At 36.7% G+C, this 24,814-nt stretch overlaps 2 protein-coding genes across 6 annotated transcripts in view; one reads left to right on the top strand and one right to left on the bottom strand.

Moving 5' to 3' along the window:
- dnajc3a (DnaJ (Hsp40) homolog, subfamily C, member 3a) overlaps nt 1–3,645 on the top strand; it is a 29,168-nt gene extending 25,523 nt beyond the window's left edge. For all 3 annotated transcript variants that reach the window (XM_088603735.1, XM_088603744.1, XM_088603725.1), the window contains 2 exons: nt 42–190; nt 2,175–3,645. In XM_088603735.1, coding sequence (XP_088459861.1) covers nt 42–190; nt 2,175–2,332 — 307 coding nt within the window. In that variant the 3' untranslated portion in view covers nt 2,333–3,645. The remainder of the gene's footprint in view (nt 1–41; nt 191–2,174) is intronic.
- A 3,074-nt stretch (nt 3,646–6,719) lies between these two features.
- uggt2 (UDP-glucose glycoprotein glucosyltransferase 2) overlaps nt 6,720–24,814 on the bottom strand; it is a 92,948-nt gene continuing 74,853 nt past the window's right edge. Inside the window, exons 31-41 of one of the 3 annotated variants that reach the window (XM_088603667.1) lie at nt 22,681–22,765; nt 22,131–22,213; nt 21,309–21,332; nt 19,823–19,924; nt 19,629–19,713; nt 17,884–18,066; nt 16,383–16,543; nt 12,200–12,314; nt 10,363–10,479; nt 7,307–7,466; nt 6,720–6,910 (exon numbers count right to left, since the gene is read on the bottom strand). In XM_088603667.1, the coding sequence (XP_088459793.1) occupies nt 6,888–6,910; nt 7,307–7,466; nt 10,363–10,479; nt 12,200–12,314; nt 16,383–16,543; nt 17,884–18,066; nt 19,629–19,713; nt 19,823–19,924; nt 21,309–21,332; nt 22,131–22,213; nt 22,681–22,765 (1,138 nt within the window). In that variant the 3' untranslated portion in view covers nt 6,720–6,887. The other 2 variants (XM_088603675.1, XM_088603685.1) reach the window with 2 other exon arrangements.

Consider the following 24,814-nt stretch of genomic DNA (forward strand, 5'->3'; position numbering starts at 1 on the left):
TTTTTATTTCCCCTTATAACATGGTTATTTCTCCATTATAGAAGTGCCCAGAAAAAGGAGATTATAAAAGCTTACAGGAAGCTGGCTTTGCAGTGGCATCCAGACAACTTCCAAGATTCAGAGGAGAAGAAAAAAGCAGAAAAGAAATTTATAGATATTGCCTCAGCAAAAGAGGTGCTCACAGATCCAGGTAAAGCCTTTTGCTCTGTACTTCTCATCAGCTGTTACACTGAGGTTCTTGCTACAGCTTCCTGTTTTAAAACTGGGTGATGTTGGCAAGTCTCAGAAAACCTCAGCTGCTTCTTTTTGGATGGTAGTTGAGCTGATTTAGCTCTTTCATTAAGGCCTAATGAGATCCTGGTGTGACCATTCTCTGTAGAATCGCTGTCGGTGAGACTGTTTTGTAGCGTCTTTGAAAGGGGGGTAAAGGCTTGTCCACCTTTTGAATTTTCAAGCAGATTCATCTTATTTGAAACTTAATACTTTTAAACTACAATAAAATTTTGAAAGTTTCTTGAAAGTCCCCACCACTTAAACTGCCGCTGGGGACAGTATTACAGGCAACGCATCAACCAAAAAAAAGCAATGTTGGTTACACAGACATTTCACATGGATCGTTTAGATACCGTACTACTACTACATGGTACCTGTAAAATTTGGAGTTAATTGGCCAAACAGGTTTTGAAGAAGAGGAGCTAATGTTACAGGATGCATTTTGTTAAGTACTTGATGTTCTGATGTGGACATGACACTACATTCTGTGAGCAGCCAGGCTTCAAGTCAAGGGGTACAAAAAAGGGCAGTCAGGCAGCCATTATGGCTTTTGCAGGATCCTCATTTCTGCCTCGGTGAATGCTGCTTTCTCTAAAAGGATTCCCACTATGTTTGGAGCTAAATGGTCCATTACTCCATGCACAGAAGCAATTTGTGCAAGAGGACGCCTTTCACCCAGCAGTTGATAATATGCTGTGGGTGGGGAAACTGAGCTACAAATTACAAGCAGCTTTGGTGATTCATGAAATCTGCCAAATTTTAAATCGATTCAATTGTGTAGCGTTTGCCAAGACAGAGGTGTGAGAATACATCAGAATCCCTGCAGCCATCTTGATGTATACCTGGATAGCATTATGCCTTCCTAGTGAGCATACCATTACCATCTGAAAATATGCTTGTAGCCGACTGGCTAAATGGTTCTTAATCTAGTGTATACAATTGTTTTCAAGTGCACACTTTACAAAGACTTGGTTGCAGATACAGTAGTCTACTAAGATTCAGTTCAATAATTCATATTAATTTTTGTAAAAAAAACTTAACATAATGGATATTCCTACATTTGGCTGTCACTTGTGAAATACATTTGAAATAATTGAGGGTGTTTTTATTTGGTCCTACATGTTTTTCTGAGTTTTGAAATTAAATAGTTTATAAAAATCTGGGAGGGATGGCAAAAGCCATGTTCAGCCAAACTCGGCTGGCAGTAATTTATAATCTCTTGACCTCATTTTCTCACCTAAAATATTATAAATGCTGTATATAACCCCTTTCATACCTCACATCTCATCTCGACCTCTACAGTTTCTCCTCACTCTACATGGGAATCCTAGCCTCCTCATGCTACGGTCAGGTTAGCCCTCAGCCAAATGGGTTAAGCCCCATTTTACCATTTTACCAACAGTCCATGAACCTTTCAATACACTTAATTCTTGGATGTTATTCCTAGTGAATCAGAGGCTGCTAAAGACATTTTATATACAAGTGAAATATGCTGTCATAGAATGACATAAATGTGGTGGTGACATCCAAATGTACTGTGGATTAATAGAATACCAGTGACAAACCATTTAGTAAACTAAGGTAATATTTCAGGTATTTATCTTTAGTTGATTAGGATCACCTCCCCTTCTTCAACCTTTTGCATTGTGGTTTTTAATGTTTTGGAGACATGGTCCCCAGTCCTGGTGACAAAAAGCTGTTTGTTTCAGCTGAGCCCTCAGTTACACAATCAAAGCCTTCACTGACTTGATAAAGATTAATTTAAACTATGTGTTCCCAGCTCTTACACATGTTGGTGCTTTAATTGTTGTATTTTATAAGCAAACTAAATCTTTCAACTATTCAATTGAAGCAGCTTCTTAGAGCAAGTAAAGTATCTAATCCTGTGTGTGTTTCTGCAGAAATGAGGAGGAAGTTTGATCAAGGGGAGGATCCTCTGGACCCAGAGAACCAGCAGAGTGGTGGGAGTGGACCTCATTTCCAAAGAGGCTGGAAAACGTGGACGGGATTCAATCCCTTTGGCTCAGGACCTTTTAACTTCAAATTCAATTTTAACTGAAGCTGGAGAGACTGGCTCAGGGATCTGCAACAAGAAAACTGGAAGGGGCCAGAATTTTGTTTAATGGAAGACAACTTTACCAAAGTACAGGATGATGTCTGCAAGCACCTTAAACATGTTCTCATCTGCAGAAATAGATCTTGGATTCCTAAAATTAATTCATTATACAGTATAAACTACCAATAGTGTTTTCAAGTGCTGCAGGGTCTTGTTTTCATTCATTCTAAGATCTTTGTTGTTAATCTTTATTTGCATTATTGGGCTAATTTAGTCCTTTACATATAAACAAGAAATCAAGTTTTCATAGGGTCTTATCAGCTTCACCATGTCCCTCAAAGATTTGAGTTGAGGAACCATGTTGAAAGTGAAAGGTTGTTGAAGTGTTTTAGTTGAAACTTGCCAGTGCACTCTATGAAGGCTGTGGCAGTGTGTAAATGCTAATAAGAATTTAAAAATTAATCTGTAACACTTTCAATTTACTGTTCTACAGTATATACCTTGGAGCTAAACCTCTCAGGTGAACAATCACTATTAGCATTAAGGACTTTTCTTTAAGTTTTCTATTGGCACACCATCCAGGAAGAATCTAATGGGACTTTCATTTAAACTAAGATGGTAAGCAGCAGCCACTTGCAATTAAATGGGGGATGAAGTGGTGAACAGAGGATTGTTTGTTTTTTTTCCCCCTCTTCCTACCAGGCTGTAATATTTGGATTCGAGTTCCTTTAACAAAAGTAATTTTGATGTTTTTGGACTAAATATTTTAGAGATAAAATGTAATAAACATTTTCTGGAGTATTAAATGATACTCCAAGAACATTCAAACTGCACTCAGGAACAGCTTGTCTTCTGGTGCAGCAGGTTTGGCTCTGACCTGGACTGTGTGGACCATATGCTTAGGGTAGTTCAAATCAGGTTCTGACCAAATGTACAGAAGTTTGGTTCCTTCACTTGATTTGATGTCAAAGTCCCTCCCTAAAGCTAAGGACCTGTCTTTTGGTGTAGCAGGTTTAGTACTTTCCTGGGCTGTGTGGATCATGTTCCCAGAGTTATTCAACATGTAGTATACTTCAGACATGCATAATGCAGTATGTCTGAAGATGGCTGAAACTATTGATGAAGCTGGACTTACAAAATGTTTGTGTAGATTTCTGAATGACCACTACAATTTAAGGTGCATGTAAAATGACACTTTACAATGGATTGTCAACCAGTTTTGAAGCGTTCCTTCCCTCTTCATGCCTTTAAAACTTGTTCTGGTTTTATATTATAATTAATTCTGAATTTGTAAATAAAGATCTATTTATGATGAACTTTCCTGCTGCTTCTCTGGATAATTACATAAAAAAACTATTTTAATCTGCTTTAGTCTTATAAAGCCTCTCATGGTTTCCCTATACTGTAAGTTATTCACACAGTTCCATAACCAGTTATATGCAACATTAAAAATGCCTCATTCAAACCAACTTAGCTGAGTTTCTGCAATTTTGGCAAGTTTTTTTTAAACTAAATTTGTCCAATTTCAATACTGATGTTGAACAAATCTAAGGAAGCCTATATAGTTTAACCATTGCTTTTAAAAAAAAAAAATTGGCTTGGAAGTAAAACCTCTCTGATTCAAAAGTACTGAAACTGGACAGTTGCAGGTTCCTAACTTTTAATTGGGGTCTTCAAAATGAAAGCCCTCTGTGCTCACGTGGGTGATCTAATTGGTAAAGGCACTTTGAATGCAGATTGAGCTGTTGTGGGTTTGAACCTGGGTCATGTCTCCAGCCGACTGTGACTGGAAGTTCTCAAGTAGTAGCACAAAATTGAAGTCAGCCTTAGTCAGCTCACCCTGCTCTTGGCACTTTCGACTCCCGGGCACTTGCAGGCATCTGGTGTCTATCAATGAGTAATACGTGTCTCTGCAAATCCACGCTGAACCTTCCTATTCTATTTTAAATAAGTGGCTGGAAGGTGGGCAGGTTGAAGGATTCTGCCCACACTTCCTTCTTCGCCCCTGTGTGCGTTTGAGGCTGTGAGCCAAGATGTGAAAACACATTTGGCTATGTCATATTTGGTGGAAAAAACAATAACTGGCAATTCTAAATTTATATCAAAACCCTTTACTAGGAAGAATTATTGTTTTTGTCAATGTTCAAGGTAAAGTACTTGCTATAGGAAAGACTTACAAAATGCATGGGATCTGTGTGGGATGATTAGACCTATGGTCTAATCCTTGGGATTATGTGGGATGACTAGACCTGTGTAATGATGCTGTATTTTTGTGTGGTTTTAAGTACTGGACCTAAAGGATTTTTAACAACTTGCTTTTGAGGGGAACAAAAATCCACTTGCACAGATAATGTTTCAAATATCAACCCAGTTCCTGTAAACTCATTGAAAGTACCCCTTCTCTAACTCATAAAAACATTTAACCTGATGCATTAACAAAGAAAAAAAAAATTGGGGAGACTGCAGAACAAACTGTTCAAATGTTTCAGGTTCGTGATGCTGTGAATACATTAGAACTCTCAAATCCAGAGAGTTTAAGAGAAGTGTGACCTTTCAAAGGAATTCTTACAAACAGTTTTGAGTAGGGGCAAGATTTGTTTTAGTCACTCAATGCTAGAATACAAATTTTCTGACATGGTTCAGAATAATTTAAATTGCTATAAAAGGAAATAGCTGCAAATGGTATTGAAGAACAAGTAAAACATGCACTGAAATTACAGTAGTGTTCTGCTGGAAATTGCTTCAAATATCCATACAATTTTTAAACAAAACTAAAATACAGTTAAAAGTATTTAATTTTTTATCCAAGGTGCTGAAAACTTGGATGAAACAATCTGAGTGAAGTACAGTACCTTGCTGAAGGATATAACATCAACAGCCCACACAGGATGCAAACCCACACCCTTTGATTTATGAGCACAGGGCCTTAACTGTTACTCCACACTCCTGTCCTACACAGCGTCACTCCCACTAGTACGAAAGCACAGTACCATTTTCATTAAGTACTGGAAGCAAAATGGTCATCTCAGACCTGGACTATGACAGTCTATAATCTTCTCTAATTCCAGTTCAGAAACTGTATAAAGGCAAGAGCCCATCTTGTTACCTTTTTACAGAATGGAAAGCCTGAGACTAACAATTATTCTAAAGTACAGTATCAAACTCTGGTTTTATTTGTTAGAGCCCACAAAGAAAAAAAGACCTACACAGGTTTAAAGCTTCCTTTGCAAAGTTTCAGGAACAATGGCACAATGGCAAAGTTTTCTGAAACCGAGTGATGTCAAATGGAGTAATTAAGAAGACATGCACACAAAGGATCTGCATTGTGCTTCACATAACAACCCACTCTAACATAAACAAAGGACCACAAAGGGCAAGGTCTAGCTTCATGCTGTTTGCATTCAATCAAAAAAATGTTGATATTTCACAGCATCTTGAATATACCCACAATCTTTCTCTAGAGGAAGGACAAAACACATTTTATTTGATTGCCATGCAAATACAGTTGAAGGTACAGAGAATACTTGGACTAAAATCCTAAAGTAATCAGATTACTCTAAAATGACAAGAGTCATAGGATGTGCTGTTTTTTCATACTTCAACAAAAATAGGTGCTTTGTCACTCATTTCTTTATGCAAACCCATGGCACAGGTTACTGCAGATAACTGATTCACTGAAGAGCTATGGAAACAAAAAAGCTAGTGACTGGGTTAGGCTTGCTGGTGAAGCATGTGGAACTGCAGCTATAGTTTATAATCTAGAAGTCTGTACATTCTCTACAATGGCAGGCATATAGATAAAAACATTATATATATATGGATATCTAAACTAACAGTACAATCTAGATGATTCATTAATAACACTATAATTCTATAGTATTTAAAATTTGAATTCCACTGTTCACGTAAAAGGGACTAAAACATGTTCTGGGGCAACAGATGTGTGGCAGCTAGGGCAGCTGCCTCAAACCTTTGTGTCTGGCATGGGGCACATTCTGTATGGAATCTGCATGATGTTTTGGTTTCCTCCCCCAGTTCTGAGAGAGAGTGTCTAGGCTAATCTCTTAACTGTACCTTGTAGGTGTGTGGGAGTGCCCTGCGATTGATTAGCATCCCATCTCTCTCTCTCCCACTGTCTGTTGCGTTCAGTTCCCACTCACTGCAACTCTCTATAAGTTATTACTGAAAATGGATGGATAGGAAATGTTCATTATATAGATGAGAAGGTGTTGAACGGGAAGTATATGTGGTGGTGCTCACCTACAGTACAAAGATCATCTTTTTGGCATTATCAGTGCAAACGTGTTTTTTTTTCCCAACAGAAAATCTCACAGCGTTCAGTGTTGTGAAAGAAAAAGTAGCCGTTAGAAAACTGTACACATTTTCTTATAATTTTTGTTATTGTTGTTTGTTAAACATTTTTCAGCTCCAGTAAATTTTTCGTCCTGGCAAAACTCTTGTAAACTGTACATCTTTACAGTGAGGAAATCTTCCAGCTTCATGGAGTAGTTTAGCTGTGCAAATTGTCTCCGTTTCTTCCACGCACAAAACACAAATGCTAAAGTTCATCACGTTCAGGGTCTGTGGACAAAAAGAACCAACACAGAACTTAAAATCTGAAAACAATTGTCATTACAAGGTTTGCACTTTTTGCCACATATGACAGTAGCACTCTGCAGTTTGTGAAATCAGTATCACTATATATGCACTGTATGTACTGTATGGATCTACATGTTTTTGAAGTTGGTGTTGTGTCACAAGCACACTATGCTTGTGACTAGTTTCTCTATGAAACTGTAGGGCTGTGTAAAGTGAAGAGATAATATTAATTGATCAGAACCAAATAATTCCTTCTGCTGGTACTTGGTGAAAAATAGTTTGTATGGTACAGTACTTGTAAAGAAAACTGCAAAACTAGTTCAGTAGCAGGGAATCAGGAGAATTCAGAATCTAATACAGTACTGTTTCTTTTTTTACCTCTCTTATTTTTTGTCCTTGCAGACTGGCTGGTGTCTTTGAGGTTCTTATCTTCAGCATGCTTCAACAGCTGCTTAATTTCAGTGTCATACTCCATCCACTCGGGCACAATTCTCATTGCAGCCTTTAGCTTGGGCTCCTTTGTCTTGGGGTTATTGCACTGTAAAGGTTCAGAAAACAACACGTTAGGATATTTTATACTTTTTAACTGTCATTTTCTTTTTTGAGGTCTCGGATCCTATTTCACCTTTCTAATAAATTTCATTCAAAATGAAAGCTGCGCCTGCTTTTTTATTTGCTAGCATTAATTGGTGTCTGAAGTCAGGAAGTGCCCATCTGTCTCACTTGTTCAGGGGATACAAAGCGCATTTCTCTCTGCGGTCTTACAACGTGATAAATTTGGAACAATTCAATTCCAGCTTTACCCGTTGCTATGTTCCATCCATCACCACTTCCATTGGTATGGTAACATTCAATTTGTTGCTATATTTAATAGTTGCACTGCTGCCACATATGGAAAGATTTCCATTATGATTTCTATTTTCACAGCATATCATTTTTAACACGGCACATACTTATTATGACGTCCTCCAGTGATTAACCACATCTGATAATAAAACGGAAATGTACAGTAGTTCCATTGTGAAGTAGGTCTAAAATGAAAGCAGCGTCAATTAGTTTTTTTTTTAAACTTGTGACCATCAAAGAAAAACAGAAAAAAATGCCATACTCCATCGAAACAAAAGGTCAGTTCAAACAATGGGAACTCACTTTCGCTACACAAAAGTGGAGTTTTGCATGTTTTTGAATCTCTAATCCATCCACACATTTGCTTCATCCAATTCAGGGTTGTGGGGGAAGTCGGAGCCTATCCCGGCAAGCAACGGGTGCGATGCAGGGTACATCCATTGGAGGGATAACCCAGACACAAACACACACACTCAACACCAGGGTCAAATTTCCCAGAAGCCAATTAACCTACTAGTATGTCTTTGAACTATGGGAGAAAACGGCAAACTCCTCGCAGACAGCACCCTAGGTCTGGAATTGAACCCAGAGCCCCAGCACTACGAGGCAGCAATGCTAACCACTGCGCCACCATGCCACCCTGAACTTCTAACCCTGGGGATCTTTGGGGACTACGGGGATCCCCAGAAACAAAACATTTCACCTAAAGTCTGGCAAAGTGTAATATTAACACTATTATAAAACTGTTGATCTGCACATTATAGCTTAATGTTACTTAATATTTACTGTCTTTAAATTTTAAGTTAATAGAGGTTAATTTTGTCTTCTTGGTTGTCTCAAAAAGTATCCTGTAGCCACAAACATAAACACTCCAATATATAAAAACCAACATCTACTACAATAATAACATTATACATTACAATAATAAAGTAATAAATTGCTGAAGCTTTTTTCTTCAAGTAAACCTAATCACTTGGTTTTACTTTGATCACAGTTTAACAAATACTGTTACTGTATTCCTTCTCATTTATGTGGGTATTCAGCCATGTTCAGATTGGTAAGTGATAGCTCATGCCATCAATAAATGCCTGTCTGGGTGACTGAAATCATTTCAGAAGCAGCAAAATTTATTCTTATGCAAAACAAGCAGCCACTATTGTGATGTATTACCCAGTTTCAGAATACATTTACATATTTATTTTCAATGCAACTCACCCACACAAATGCACAGGTTCACAGAATGAATAATCCTATTTATATTGTTTCATAAAAACAAGTTTTGTCCTTTCATGATTAAAATCAATGCCAGTGTTTCATATCCCTCCAGTAAGCCTAATTCAAAATGTATAGTACAAATGTACCCCAGAAAGTGTAATGAAGCAAGACACTTTTTGAATTATATGACACTTGATATCAGTTCCTTAATGACCCTTTCAAAGTGCAGTTGCTCATAACAACCTGAACAAAGTAATTTACAAATAGGATTTCTATTCTGAAAAGTACCTGTCTCACTAAATTCCACAGAAATTACTTACGATTACTTTCAATAATTTTTCCCTGTACTGTAGGTACATGTAGAAAAAAAATAATTAATCTCAACCGCCCGTGAAGCTGCATGTTCTAAAATTGAAATTAGGACTTATTGAGTCCCCAGGTAAAGTAAACATCTGGATAGATGTTTTTATGTCTATAAAAACCATCTGCCAGCCCCGGCAATGGCTCACATGTAAGAGTACAGTGCTCATTTTGGTAGTCCGATACATCAACGTTTGGCAAGGGAGAGCACTAAGTCATGTCAAGGTCAGGAGAGATATACTGTAGACTACTACTAACTTTGACAGCAAAACAGAACTAGAGTGTCTTTAAATTAAAAAAAACCCAAAAGCCTAGGTTTTGCAGTCTCTAGAAAAACTAACAATTGGTGCTACATTATTGTTACATACACAACAAACATAGCATCCCTACAAAAATATTTTCTCAGATTCTTATTTCTTTGTGAGGGAGGAGCAAGGCAAAGGAAGAGATGGAAAATGAAAAAAACAAAAAACAAAAAAGGCCTTCAGGCCATCAGAGCTTACTTAAATCAAAGGGATTTTTACACATCTAAAAGTTTCACAATAGGTCCCACAGTTCTTAATCAAGTTACATACTTCTGAACTTAAACTAGACATGAAGAATGTTAGTGTTCAAAACCCATACAGAAGAAAACTACTACTAAAAATACACTAGCTAGTACAAACCTAATAATGTATATAGTATTTTTAAATATGACAAAACAAATTGGAGAAGTGGTCTCTACATTAGATTTCTTCAGTCCACAAAAATATATCATTTTGTATCATTTTATGCTGTCCTTCACTATCCATTTTTGCAGTTATAATGTCTCATGTCTGAGATTCAGATAAAGAAAGCCATCATGTTTATTAACTCCACACATTGGAAATCTAAGCACAGGCATGTTTTCAAATAACATGTTGCCCAAAAAGGGAAAAAAAAAGAGGAATTAACAGATGATAACCACTTAAATCATTTAAATATTTATTAATTTCTAATACAGTATTATTCAGTAAGGATGTAGTGGCACCAACCAAATCAATCGTCTTAGCTGCACTCTTGGAGTTGTCATCACACCAGGTCTCGCACCACAGCCACTCCTGAGGCAGAGACTTGATCGCCACCTGGTGGATCATGTTGTTGGGCAGATCCTTCAAAAAAGGAAAAGAGGTCAGGACATTCTCCTAACTGCATTTAAGAAACCAAAATCAACACTTCTGAATGTACCTAGGATTTAAGAAATGAGGAAAAAAAGGTCTGCTAAAAATGGAAGACGCAAAATATAATTACAAATGGATGGCATAGCCAGAACCTGCAGGGATAGGTTGGGCCCCCCGCCAGTCCACCAGAATTGCCAACCATGCCACCACCTGTATCAAATGCAATGGCAGATGGACCCTTAGGGGCCCTAGAAATTCCTACCAAGGCAAAGAGTGCCCCAAATCCCTCTTAGCAAACTGGAGAAGAATGGCAAGAATGGCTCCCGACATTTGACATTTACAATAGGAATTGTAAGCAGTGGAGGACTCCAGGGAACTATATTGTATATTGTATTGTCCATATGCTGTGCCTTCTTTTAGGAATTGGATGGACAGGATTTTCAGATCATTTTGTTACTAGCAATCAAACAAGCTAGGTGGGCCTTACAAACCTATCTGTAACTATTTTTACATTCCATATGTTAATGCACCAAAGAATCTAATTTGAAAAGTAATTTAGAAGCACATGTTCTAGCTATCTTCAAATTGATCTGCAGCATCAGATCTCAATAGATAATGTTGAGCACAACATTTTGGTCATATTGCATTCTCAGCTTCAGTCTAATAGGGATAATGGTAGGGAAACATCATAAATTGTGTTTCAGCAGATCTGTGCTGCTAAACAGCATAGCTAAGTATGTCTCTACTCTTGTAGACTTTTATGGATTTAATTATAATCTCTTTTTTTTTAATTTGCAAATAGGATACAATTGGTTTTGTTGTATTTATGGACAAATTAGGACCACAGAGCTGAAGGGAGTACAGAAATTGTTATCCTAACTTTATATACTACTTTATATACTATTGAAAGTGAATATGCCACACATGCTTTCAAGTACACTCATTCTTGTTAAGGAAAATTTAATTAAATTGAAACCTATTAGATTAGATTAAAATTCAAGAAAATTAAATAACACTCATCCTGCTTTTAGCCTAAGAAGCAAAGACATTGAATTTATTGTATTTTCCAAAACCAGGTGCAACCTTGCCCCTGAATCAGCAGCTGAAAGACCAGATGCTTGCTTTTTCATATGGAGATGTGTTTTTCAAACGATACCTCAGTGCTTTTGACACACAAATATATGAAGCTCATTCTATTAATCATAACAAAAGCCTTTTATTTTTGAAGTCTACATGCAGGCAAGGGTGATAGAAACAGAAAAGTGAAAACACTCTCCTACCAGTAAGGATTTTATTTTCTCTGTGTTACAATTGAAGAATTCCCAATGAAACCTAGCCTACCCTTCTTATAGAGGTGGGAGAATAAAACAGAACACCCAGAAGAGAAAGCCTACATGAACTTCACACAGACAGACAGCAGAGCCCCAGAATTGAACATAGGCTCCTGAAACTGTGAAGCACAGGTACTATAACAAGTATACCACCATTCCCCCATCCTTTTTGAATGTATTACGATTTTAGTAATAGTTACTTGATGAAAATTACAATTACTTTTAAACAACTCTCCATCAGCAAATACACAAAACTCATTAAATACAGCTATAGAGTGAATTAGGCCCAGTGTGCATGCTGAGTGCTTCTTTTTCTTTTAAAACTGCAAACACATTTACAATTGCCTTCATTCATCTCCCATCCACAGGTAGCCACATACCTGATCCAGGTTAGACAAGCTGTTCGGGTCCTGGCTCAGTGCTTGATACTGACCACGCAGTCTGTCGCCAGCAGCAATCTTCCTGAACTTCTTCAGATCAACAACATATAGGGCACTGAAAATGACAGCCATGAACACAGATATGGGTTTCTGTACTGAACAGAGGCACCGTAGGATAAAGTATGAGTTATCAACCATTAGACCATAAAGAACTGAAAAGTAACAAGAAAGAGTGAAATACAGAATGTGTTGGCTTTGGAGTTTTCCTCAGGCCCCACTATTCTCTGTCCCTGTCCTTTTCTTCGTTATTTACCTGAGTAAAGTAACTTTTTCACGACTTTTTCCTTGGCAGCCCAAATGCTGACATGCCTCCCTGCTCTAACCTGTACACAAGCATTTGACATCGTTAAGAGTGAAAAAATCTATTCACCTTAATAAATATATAAGCTCTCAACCTCTCAAAAAATGTCATGCTTTTGGAATGACATTAGAAAAGGCATGCTAATAATTATATAGGTAACAGCCTACGGAATAAAATGCTGTCCCTCTGTCCATCTGCTTGTAACCTGTCTACAATAATGCCTGGAATCACATTTGATGCTGTAATCCAATTTTGAGTAGAAAACCTGAAATAAAAATGATCCAGAGGATTTTTAGAAGTGTAAATCCAATCTTAAGAAGTAATTCTACCTCACGGATTGGTTGGGGTGATAAATTTCACAGCTGCAGAGCTGTCTGAAAGAGCAGTGTGCCAGCTGGAGCAGCCAGGCAGTGGCTGATTATGCAGCACCAGAGCAAAGGCACAGCCACAGTCTGCCCCTCTCACTCCCACACAGCCACTGTCTCCAAGGATAGCTTCTAGAAGAATCCACAGTCTTGTCCGTAATTTGCTTTATGAAAACCTAAGGGGCCATAAATGGCTCGCTGCTATTTGTTTTAGTGATAGTTCATTAAATTTCAATTAAATTATGTGCAATGTAATTTTTCCCTTTGATTCTGATGCCTCTATGTATGCACAGATGGAAAAAATAATGCAAATTACACATGGTGGATCAATAGCTTTTGAGTAAAAATGAAAACTCTTCACATAGTACAGTATATTGAGATGCTTCACTGTCATTGTCAGGCAGTCCTAGAACAGTCACAGTGCTCTCACATACAGTATTTGAAATGGAAATATGGTATACCTGCCTGTATTTGTAAGAACGTAAGAATAGTAACAAACACACAAATATAATCCTCTGATCTATCTGGATTTTGTAATAGCTAATTGATTTGAGGACCTAATCCAGCTGCTTCCTGAAAGATGCCAGGCTATCATTTTTGACACCATAATTGTATCAGCCTTTCTAAAAAAGTGCCTCCTCTTCTCCATTTTAAATATATAGTACCTCATAAGAGTTTCCACTTGTGATTCATTTTTCACTTTTGACTGTGAAGAAGTCTTACGTTTTGAATTTATCAGCACCTTTATGGACTTGGAATACTTAAATCAGGTCCTCCCATAATGTTCTTCATTCAAGACTAAAAAGATTAAGCTTTTTAAGCCTGTCACTGTAGGACATTCTGTCCTGGAATGTCCTGGAATGTACCTTGGCTGCTTTTCAATGGACTGATTCCAGAGAAGCAGTATCTTGTCTGTAATGTGATACACCAAAATTATACATGATATTATAAATGGTTATTTGTTTTTATTAATTTTATATGTAATTATAAAATCTCTTGATTTTAATTTGACATTTTATACATTCTAAAACTTTTGCCCTATTTACTACTTACATTGTCTCAAAGATGAAAATGATGCAACACTTAAAGTCTTTTTCAAAGGTAGCTTTGAAATTCTGCATCTGTATTTACTATATTTTCTAACATTTATGTTTCTGCTATCTGCATGTAACACAGTTTAGTCCACATTGTTTGTAATCTGCCTTTTAGGCCATTCTTGAATTTTGTCTAAATCAAAACGTCTTTGCTAATCGTCTTATTTTGTTTGGTATTATCTGCAAACATGACTAATTCAAAACTAGAATGCAAATTATTACAATATAATTAGAATTAGGAAGAGCAGTATTTCTAAACAGATCACTGTGGAACTTCACTAATGGCACCATCATTATTTTACTGTTTTCTAGCTATTAACCAGTTCTATAACATTTTATATCTCTTAAATTCTAAATCTCATTTCCCAAAATTGATTGTATGATTTTCAAATCATACCTTTTGATGATTGCAGTTCCTTAATGGCTATCTCACCTCTGTTTCCCTTAATCCATTTTATTTATTTGAAAAGACAAGAGAAATACAATAAATCCCCCTAGTAGATGGTCTAACAAGGCAGTCACTTACTATAATGGCATTGAGGCAGGGTATCCTGATAACAAATAACATTGTAGTAAGTCAACAAAAGATTCTATTTAATATCATTTCATTTTTTATACATTAATTTTAACATTATATTTTTATTTGAATTTCTAAAAAGTAAATTGCCAAATATGTCAATTTTTTCCTCTTTTTCATACTTATTTCCAATACTGTATATTGCTCATATTTATAATTTCTAACTTATAGCAGAATGCTGGTAATGCCCTAGTTATACTCAGGCTGAAGACATTACATATTTCAAGTTGGTAGGGGAAGATTCCTCAGTTTAATTATCAACACACATCATATACTGATAAGGGGTTCTAATATTTATATTACTATAATTTGGTGCATTTTCAAATAAAGTTATCTCACTAGCAACAATTTTATTATATGTATAAAAGGGCTGTTTGCTCCTGTCTTCTTTAATCTGTGACAGTTAATACAGGGAGGTTTAGTATTACTGTGCCTATATTATATATACTACACTATTATAAGTGGCTGAAACAGTGTTGCAATGCAGATGTTTCACTTATTTACGGCAGTGGAAAAAAGAAGCTTTATACCCAAGGTTGCTGACCTGATTTATTAGTTCCAGTAGTTTCTAATTCTTCTAAATGTGTAAAACATTTTTTCCTGCACTGAGAGGGCCAACAGCTGTAGCATCCTACCACTACCCAGAATTCCCTACAGACCTGTTCTTTTATAGCATTCTTTCAGAGAAAGAGAATAAATAATACCAATAAAACTGGCCAGAGAAGACCAAAGGGCTGCTCACTTCTTCAGTCAGCAATATCGGTTTAACCCCACCTCAACTCTCTTATTCTGCCTTTGAATTATAACCACTTATGAATAAGATTTGTTTATGTACTAAATGCGCTTTTTGTTCAATTAACTGAATCACTACTTTTTAAAGTATCAGACAAAGACTATGAAATGTGTTTTAAAAATGCAAACCACAAGATAACTCACCCTCTCCCACAAAAGGAAAGCTCATAAATAAAAGGCCTTGCAGCTCATACGCTATCGAATGCATCGTGGCTCAGCTGAGTAATGCCTTCTACCACAGAGTCAATGAGGAGAATAATATCCTACACACTCTGTACCTATATATATTGTACTTCATTTCCTAAAGAAGGACAGATGCAGAATATGAAATTTTGCTAAAGCCCTCTTTAGTCTGAAAAATCTATCAAACTGAAACCATTAAATGTTTAAGACATATTCCTTTTACATCAAATGTTTTCCTTAAAAACGGTTAGGTAGTTTGTCTGTGGGAAGTCACTGTGGAGTCCAAATCTATTAACAAAAATTTACCAAAAGTTGAAATACAATATTTTTTTCAGCACCATAAAATAGCAATATAATTATTAAAACAATGACCCTGTTTAGCACATTAAGTGGGGTAGAGGAATACTTTTGGGAAAACATTATACGTTCCCAAGGGGGAGATAAGATCAACTGAGAAGACCAACATCATGTCCTCTGTTAATTCTTACTACTGTTTTATTGATTTTTACTGACTGCATATGACAAAAAATGCTAAAATGATATATACTGAGCATCCAAAGAAACACTGCTCTATTTATTCCTGCATGTTTTTAGAAAAAATATCGATTTTATCAGTATTTGGATACTAATATGTGTTTTGGTCTCAACTGAATTAATTGATCATTAATAAGTCACCATGATAAACCAGGACAAAAACGTTAAAACCACTCAAGACACATTTTCCCTTCATATGGCAAACTGGCATTACCAATAAAAAAGTGTGAGGAGAAAAGACCACAGATAAGAAGTTCAGAGTATTCCTTTTGCCTACCTGATGTGGTATTTCCTGTTTCCCAGATGAGAGGCCCAGTACCCCGACTTCCAGAAGCGGTACCCATCCATATCCTTGCGGCTGTCACAGAACGGGGTGTAGCCATAGGGAGCTCCCTTCAAGTCTAGGTCCCTCAGCTCTTTCAAGTTCGTTCTCACTATCTGAGAGGGAAAAGAGGAAACAAAACATTGACATGGGCTTCCATACCTTCTAACCCATTTCTCTTTTTATTAAAGACTTTGAACCTGATTGACCACAAAGTTTCAACATCAAATGGACGAGAGTGAGCCCAAGACCATGCAGGAAATCACTCCCTGTCCCCTGTGACGTATTTTACTTGGTCTGCAGTGTAGGCTGCAAGCAACAGGGCTTATTCAGTATATGTGCCCTGGTATCATTCTGGGACATACCTAAACAGGACTGGAGACTGTGGGGAAAGTGAAGTGGCCATTTTACAGAATCAGGTGGGTAGCTGCGTCAGCATGCGTAGGCTGCAAAGGAACAAGTCTGAAGGCTCCACGGCCGAAAAGTTGTGTTCTCTTTCTTCTTTTTTTTCAGCATGGAATAAACCTATTACTTGTTCATTTTTCAGAATCTCTTTGTATATGTGTTTAAATAAATCCATTTCCATGGGAGCCTTTTTGTCTTATGTATTGCAACACTCTTGCAAATATTAGGAAATGTACGCTGAGGAAACTATTACAATCCAATGTATATAATAAAAAATAACGTTTTGGCACACCCCAAGAGCAGAAAAAGATTACAATAAAAATGCTGCCTCCCCCAAAAAACTATATACAGTGTAATATGTATTGTATATATAATATATATTATCTATTAGGATTATCCTAATAGATTAAATAAAAACTCATTACAGTTTCAACTGTCAGTCTGTACTGTTTGCCATGGAAACTCTGATAGGAAACCTGTATCAGCTGCTGCAATTAACAACCATGCCCGTCTCAGGTGGTGCTGGATATTTAAGGTCTGGTTCAGAATATTTGGCTCCCCCCCCTGAGCTTGTTACTTTCTTCTGTTTCTTCCTGGATACCAGACCCCAGCTTCGCCCTGACCACGTCTCTGTATTTACCCCTTTGTGCTTTAAACCTGCATATTTCCTGTGCTACGACCCTTGCCTGCTTGTCTTAGCCACAATTCTGGATTTGCCCCTTTGTGGTATCACTGTGTTGTGCCTCTGCGTCTCTCCAGCTTTCAACAAAGCTTTGTTTTTTGAGAACGGACCCTGGTCTATGTTTGCCTGCACCTGCTCTGAGCTTGCAACCACAACCTCTGCTGACTGCAGGTTCCCCGTTTTGTTTTTCTCTCATCCCGCACGTGGGTTCACCTTACGAATCTGACCGCTGTTTAGTTCCACCTTAAGCAGAGGGCATGAGAAACATAAGTTATATCTGTATCTATTTTTCATAGACATTTTATTAATGTATCGATTAAAACAGAACTTCATCATCAGCAGTCATAGCAACACGGTTTCCATCAATACCTGGTCAGCATCCACAAAGATTATTTTATCCACTGCCAGAGGGAAAAGCACATCCAGAAAAAGGATCTTGTATCCCCAGATAATTCTCTGCTTCTCAGTCTGCTGGTGGAGCCAGCGAGGCCACTTGTATTGTACCAGCTCATACTGGAATCCATATGCTTTTGCCATGAGGGGAATCGATTCCTGCAAAAAATAAACGCTCACAGAATTACCTCATAGGGAAAAACGTTAATTGATGCCATTTCATTTGCATTACCTAACATAAATTTCTGGCTAATTTTTACTCGTTGTTTACTTCTGCAGGCAGAAAGAACTTGCTGATACTTAGAGCTATCCATGGAGAAAATGCCTAGCAGACAAGTCAATAAGCATTCAAAGCAGAGAACACAAATCTTTTCATACGGCAGTAAATAACTTTATCCCCCTGCCTCGGAAGAAATTATTCTTTTACAAATATATATTCAAAGAAGCCTAATGGCATAGCTTTTCTGATTTACTATGGTGTTTGATTTTTATTACCTCCCTTTTAAATCTTTTTTCAGTAAAAACTGTTCTTTATATACATGAGAAGTTTTCAAACTCTAGCAGAGCATCTCGGTGAAAGCCAGCTTTGTTTGTTTGTTTGAAATTTAGCTCCAAGCACTTGCAGTTCTTCACAGGTTGTTAGACAAAGTGATAAGTTGCTACTTAATGGTTTCATGGCGCATTTGTCAAGAATGTTGTGTCCAATATGCATAACATTTACTGTAAAAAAGGTAAATAATTAAATAATTTTTCCATGAGCACTTTAACTGATTTTGCTGTGTAAGGTTTAACCCCAGCACAGCCACTGTTTCTCATTCATGGCATCCAGTCCAATAGTCCTATCTGTTTCAGGGCAGAGAATACATGTAGCTGACTGCTGTTCAAGACAGGGGGTTTGCTTCACAACGGGGGCAGTCTTAGCAGTACAATTGGCTTTGTTTCATCATTAGCCCATTCTCAGACAAAATGTGAAATTTAGTTGGAAGCCTCAAGACATTTCATTAACAATAACCTCTTTTATGAGAGGCCTAACTACTTTAGAACTGAAAACCAGAAAACTACAAGTATGAGGTTCTTCCATCTACATCAATAGAAGATCACTTTATAAAGCCTCCTGGCTCAAAAGAAATGAGAGTGCTAGAGTCCAGGAGTGCATCACCACTTTTCATCAACTACTGCAATGAGAACCGTTTATCAATATGAAGCACTTCACAGCTGGCTACACAGATGACTCTTGCAGACTGTATATTGTACTGTACACGTCATACCAAACTGTTTAATCAATATTTACTGCATCTTCCTTTTGAATGAACTAAATGACTTCACAGGTCAGATATGCAGTAAATCAACCCCTGAATTTATATCGCCATTAAGAGCTTTAGGATGGCAGTGATAAATGTTAAATCTAAAATGGTGTCAACATATTTTGCTCTTACTAAGGTGCACATTGTCTTTAGGTGGGGGACAATATTTTTCATTCTTTTAAGCTTTCTTAGCCCAGCCTTTTCTGTCACTGGTAAGCCTTAACACTTTAGCACCATGGGTAAAATGACAAATTTAGAAACAAGGGTAAAACGTGGAACACAGGGTAAAAGGGTATAAACAGAAGACACCACATGGGGGCTGTTTTATAAAATCCCTGCAAGGGTGACTGTGGAGCAAAGCAAGCAAGTATGAAATTCTAGAGAAGAAGTTTTAAAGGAGTCACACAAGTGAATTACCTTAAACATAGGGGAGAGGTAGTTTTTTAGAAACCAGAACTTGACGGGAGTTTTGGTGTGCCGCAAAACTGAAAGCATCATTATCCTGAAATAAAGAAGAGTAGGTGGTGATTATCTGAGGAAAAACTCCTAAGGCATAAAAATATCTAAAGAAGGGCTGTTTTTGAGATAAATGCCATGTGTGGGCGACTCACCTTAGAAAGCGCTCATATAAATGTCCTGAAGCAAGGGAGAAAATGTTTAGAACATCCTCTTTCTTGTTCTCAGCATTTTCCGATTTAGATCCTCCTGTTATACTTCTCGTTGGAAAAAAAAAATGTCAACGACAGCAAGAAATTAGTGCTTGTTTAACAACTATTCCGAATTTACAGGTCTGCAAACTTTTAAAATGGCAATTACGACAATGCAACAAAGAAAATCTTACTTAGAAAGATCATTATATCAAAATGCCAAAACATATAATGATTAAAACAACTGAAATGTAATTTCCATATGAATGGAAGAATGGAAACCACAGACTAAGCATTCTTTTTTATGTTAAAGAAAAAAAATAGCCAGCATACATATGGAACAGACAAAAAGAACATGTTAGATTAAAACACTGTTTTGGAAGTGGCTCAACTTACTTGCATCTATCCAGAGATTTGTTTGCCCAAACATACAACACAAGCAAGCCACATTTGTACAATGGAATTGATATAATATGGCTTATCCTGGAACAACAGCTTTGGGCACTGGACTGGAATATCAGTTTCATATCCACACCTTGTTGTGCAGTTGCATTTGCATTATATAGTGGTCAAAGACTGAGTTGTAAGGAAGATATTAAGTGAGGTACTAAATTTCAGACAAACTGCATCATCTGAGCTAGTCATTACCAGTCGATTAAGACATTAAAACCAAGGCTTTCTGCAAGGGAAGAAAAAGACTGCTGTTTCAACATGGTAGATAATACAAAATTAGACTTAGAAGGTCATCCATGAGTGGAATATCTGGTGGTACAGTAGCGGTTTCCAGCCTGTATCCAGGCCAACATGTGACATCATCACTGAAAGAGGGTGAACAATTAATCACTGGTGTAATGCCTGCAGCACTGTCTTGATAAGGTAATAGCTTGCATTGATGTTCTTGTCAATCATATACTGTGCACTGCTGCTGACACAGTCCCGGCATGCTGGGTTGCAGTTCGTTTCAATGTGTTTACTTCAAAAGCCTCTAACAATGGCAAATTCTATTAAGAAACATATATAGAAAACACTCCATTTTCAACAAGACAATACCACCTACAGTAGATCAGCCAGATTTTTCTTAACCGCCATAAAGATTTGTCTGTGGGATTAGCCTACACTCCATGAAACACAATCCTATTTGGAATAAATATTTTACACTTATTCAATCTCATCAAACCACATTCACAGTTCCTAAGTGCTCTTATTTGAAAGCTATCTCAAGTAATTGTGAAGTATACATATTATTTTAGTGGCTGACAGTGTCAACACATGGAGACTATGACAGTAAATTCATCCATGTATTGTTTACTTATTTTACCTAACCTGAATAACTACTGATTTTTAAATGTTCAGGAGCAAGCCTGGACAATAGCATGTATCACATGAAATGATAGAACTTTGCAAATGGAAGTTGATATTAAAATGACTGCTAAATTTGTACACTTCCTACCTTTTCTCCAAAGATTTCCACAAACTTCACACAGTGAGCAAAAAGCAGACAAATCATACAGTTAGAAAATAAATGTCAGCAAAACACCATCATGCAATCACACTGAACAACTGCATTCGGATAAAGAGAGTGATTGGAATTAACCTTAATCTCTGGGAACCTTCTGACTCTCTTCTCCCTTAGCAAAGCACCTAGGCCACCTTCAAAACCATAAGACATACAGTATCAACGAAGGCCCTGATAACTAACTACAGCCATCTGAGGTAAACTCTTGCTTCCTTCTAATAAAAAAACACTACAAAGGAGTAAATTATATTGTATTGAATGATTCAAATATTCCATTTCCATTTACTTTCACCCACCTTATTTTCTGTTTGCATTTGGTCTGCCAATAAAATCCTGAAGACTTTCTAATGCTCAGACTATGAAAATTCCTTAATTTCTATGGTTTTGGCCACAATTCCTATGAAAGCACTGCATAATGTGTTTATCACATTCTAACCATAAGTACTGTAAATATTCAGCATTCTTTGTGTCTCATTACTAATTCCGTCAGATAAAAGAGAAAACATAATGAAACAAAAACCCTGCTGGTACCATCTGAGAGCTACCTTTCAAACACTTCAGTACTATTTAATAATCTCTCCTAGGAAACTGTATGAAAGGTTTTTAGAGGTAGTACACAGAAAAGAGAGAAGAACAATCTCAAGATGAACATTTTAACTACTGTATTAGTTTTTTTTCTTCCCCATTCTTACAAAATCACTTAGTTAAATAAAATAAAAATAAGTACTTTTGTGAACACTGGTGTTGCAGGCTCACCTTGTTAGTGATTCCCAGACTCCTCTGTCCTCTGTACCATCGCTCAGGAGATCCTCATTCACTTTATCAGCTTTTTTCTGCACCTGCGAAACAAACCAGATGACAGTCGGATATTCAGTGGAGAAAATCAAAGAACTTTCAAAGATACTAAATTACTTTGTCAGATTAAGTGACAATCTTACTATAGATGTTATCTTTATATTACCACAAAAATTAAACTAGTGTTTCATGTAAGCAAAAAAAACAGATTACTACAAAACAGTAGGTTCAAAAGGATTTCATTTCCATGTGCAAGCTGGGCTTTCAATAACCTGCAAAGCATGATTTAAAAAGTTATCTACAAAACAAACAATGTAATAAAAGCAATTATTGTACATGCATGATAAGGAATAAATATTTGTGTAATTAAGAAATTTGCTTTTAAGCCTAATAACAAATTATAAGTGTGTTTGAAAAGAGAAGCAAAAAATAATATAAAGAGTAACTGACATACATTTTAATGTCTCTCAGAACATTTTCTGGATAAAATGTATATAAATACCTACAGTACCTGTACTTTGATGATTTTACTGTGGAAGCTGTTTAGCACCACAATCACATCATCTGATTCAGCTGGCGAGTCTGTGCCGTCATGACTAAGAGAGAAGCATAAAGTTGTCTTCATAGAAGAAAAGATTAAAGGTTTTATCATGTGGAATATCATTAAACTCACTCAACCAGATAATCAGACTTTTACAAGACTATAGTGACTAGGTAAAAGCAAACCTTAATATGGTGTGCAAGTCAATGTCATGCGGCACTGTGTAGCATGTAAAATATTTTTAAAATTGCACAACTCATTCCAGAAACAATAAGAACGTCTAACAGCTATGTCAATTATTTCATTCAAAAATGAAAGGAATACTTTTATGCAATTTAAAATAATCATCACATTTTACTGTGAAATACTTTTCTGAAGCTCAGGAATTTGCAAACTCAATGTTCTGAGAATGATGCAAACATGTTTGTCTAATATTTTAAGAAGGGACCTTCATGGCACAATGCATCCTACAAAGCAATCTCAAACAGTTTTTAAAGGCAGAGCTGCAGCAAGTGCAGAACATGCATTTCTTCATTACAATTAGTAGCATCCAGAAATGAGAAACACTGGGGCCTCCTGAATGCTTCAACTGTTTAGGTGCTCACCTGAGGGCCGGTTGAGCTCAGTGATCACAGGTTCGAGCCTGGATCATGTCACTAGCTGACCATACCCTGAGATTCCCCATATGGTTCACACTGGCTCACAATTCACAGAGTGCAGGTGGGTTTAGGTGGTCAGTGTTTTGTACCCTCCTAGTTCAGCACAGGAGGGTTGTGTTGCCTGCTACATGTTAAAAGGTGAACAGCTCAAAGGTGGGTAGAATGGGGGAAGTCTACCCAAGCTTCCTCATTCTTCCCTGTGGGCGGTAACAGGGTTCGGAATGTGAAAAACACAATTATGTACTGTTAAATGTTGCGAAATACTGTTATGTACTGCGTATAACTAGCATTTAAAAATTTAAATAAAATACAAATAGTAACATTACAAACGGATAAGACAGCAATGTGTGAACATGATGGCTACTATGAGGAGAAAAACGTGAAACAGATTTCGAATCGGTAAAAAAAGTTAAAGTTGGATTTTAAATTTACCTTGCTAATAATAAGCTTTAAGTGTTAATTAAAACAGTGTTAATTACTGTTAATTTTAAACAAGTCCCTGTGTAATTATGCAGATATTACATGACACCACAGTGAACCACTGTGATGCTTTTCCTCACAAACAGTACTTACAAATGCACCACAACAAACTGTTCTAAATATGGTTTTACACAGTAACTCATTGTTATTCTGTAAAAGCTTTAAATTGAATCTTAGCTTTGAGACCTGTTACTCATTAAGGTAACCAAGCGACAAGAGATTAAAGAAAAAAAAAATTGGCTTTACAGAAAAATAACGAGTAGAAACAGTTTTCCTCATTTGGTACCTTTTTCTGATTGACAAGATATCTTAGACATTGACCTTTTCGCCCTCTCATGTCGCTCATATCTGAAAATTATACATTGTTACTTCATAGAATGAACCTTCCACTGAACTTTAATTCCTGTTCTCTGGTTCTAAGCAATTTTTCCCTTTTTCTGACACTGCAGACAACCAAATCTGTTTATAAAGCTTTATGTTAATTAATCAAATGTTTAATTATACATACTGTAACATATGCATTAAAATGTTTTGAAATTAACTTCAAATTAAGTTTTACTGATTGCTCCATTGTGTTACAAAAGGTTTTACCAGATGAACGGTCATCACAGTTTGTGTAGTATGGTATTAGAAATTCAGAATCCTGAAATGCAATGACAAAGTCAACACAGTGGACTGTTCATTTCAAAGTAAGAACAGGAGACACTTCCTTATCCATATGGCTGTGGGGGTATGAAACAATCTATCCAGCCATGTTGTCAAAAGTATCGTGGCATTTTTAAAGAAATGGCTAGATAAGATTCTGAGAACAATTTGCTTCTAACAACCAAACGTGAGACTGGCAGAATGGCCTTGTCTCAGCCGAACACCTTATGTTTTATGTAAGTTCTATTAACCACTAATTGGAATTGAATTCTGACTTTTTTAAATCTTCAATGTACTTCTCTTTCTTCTAAATGATGTTC

This window comes from Lepisosteus platostomus, chromosome 2, assembly GCF_059453375.1.
Source record: "Lepisosteus platostomus isolate fLepPlt1 chromosome 2, fLepPlt1.hap1, whole genome shotgun sequence".
Classification (NCBI taxonomy): Eukaryota; Metazoa; Chordata; class Actinopteri; order Semionotiformes; family Lepisosteidae; genus Lepisosteus; species Lepisosteus platostomus.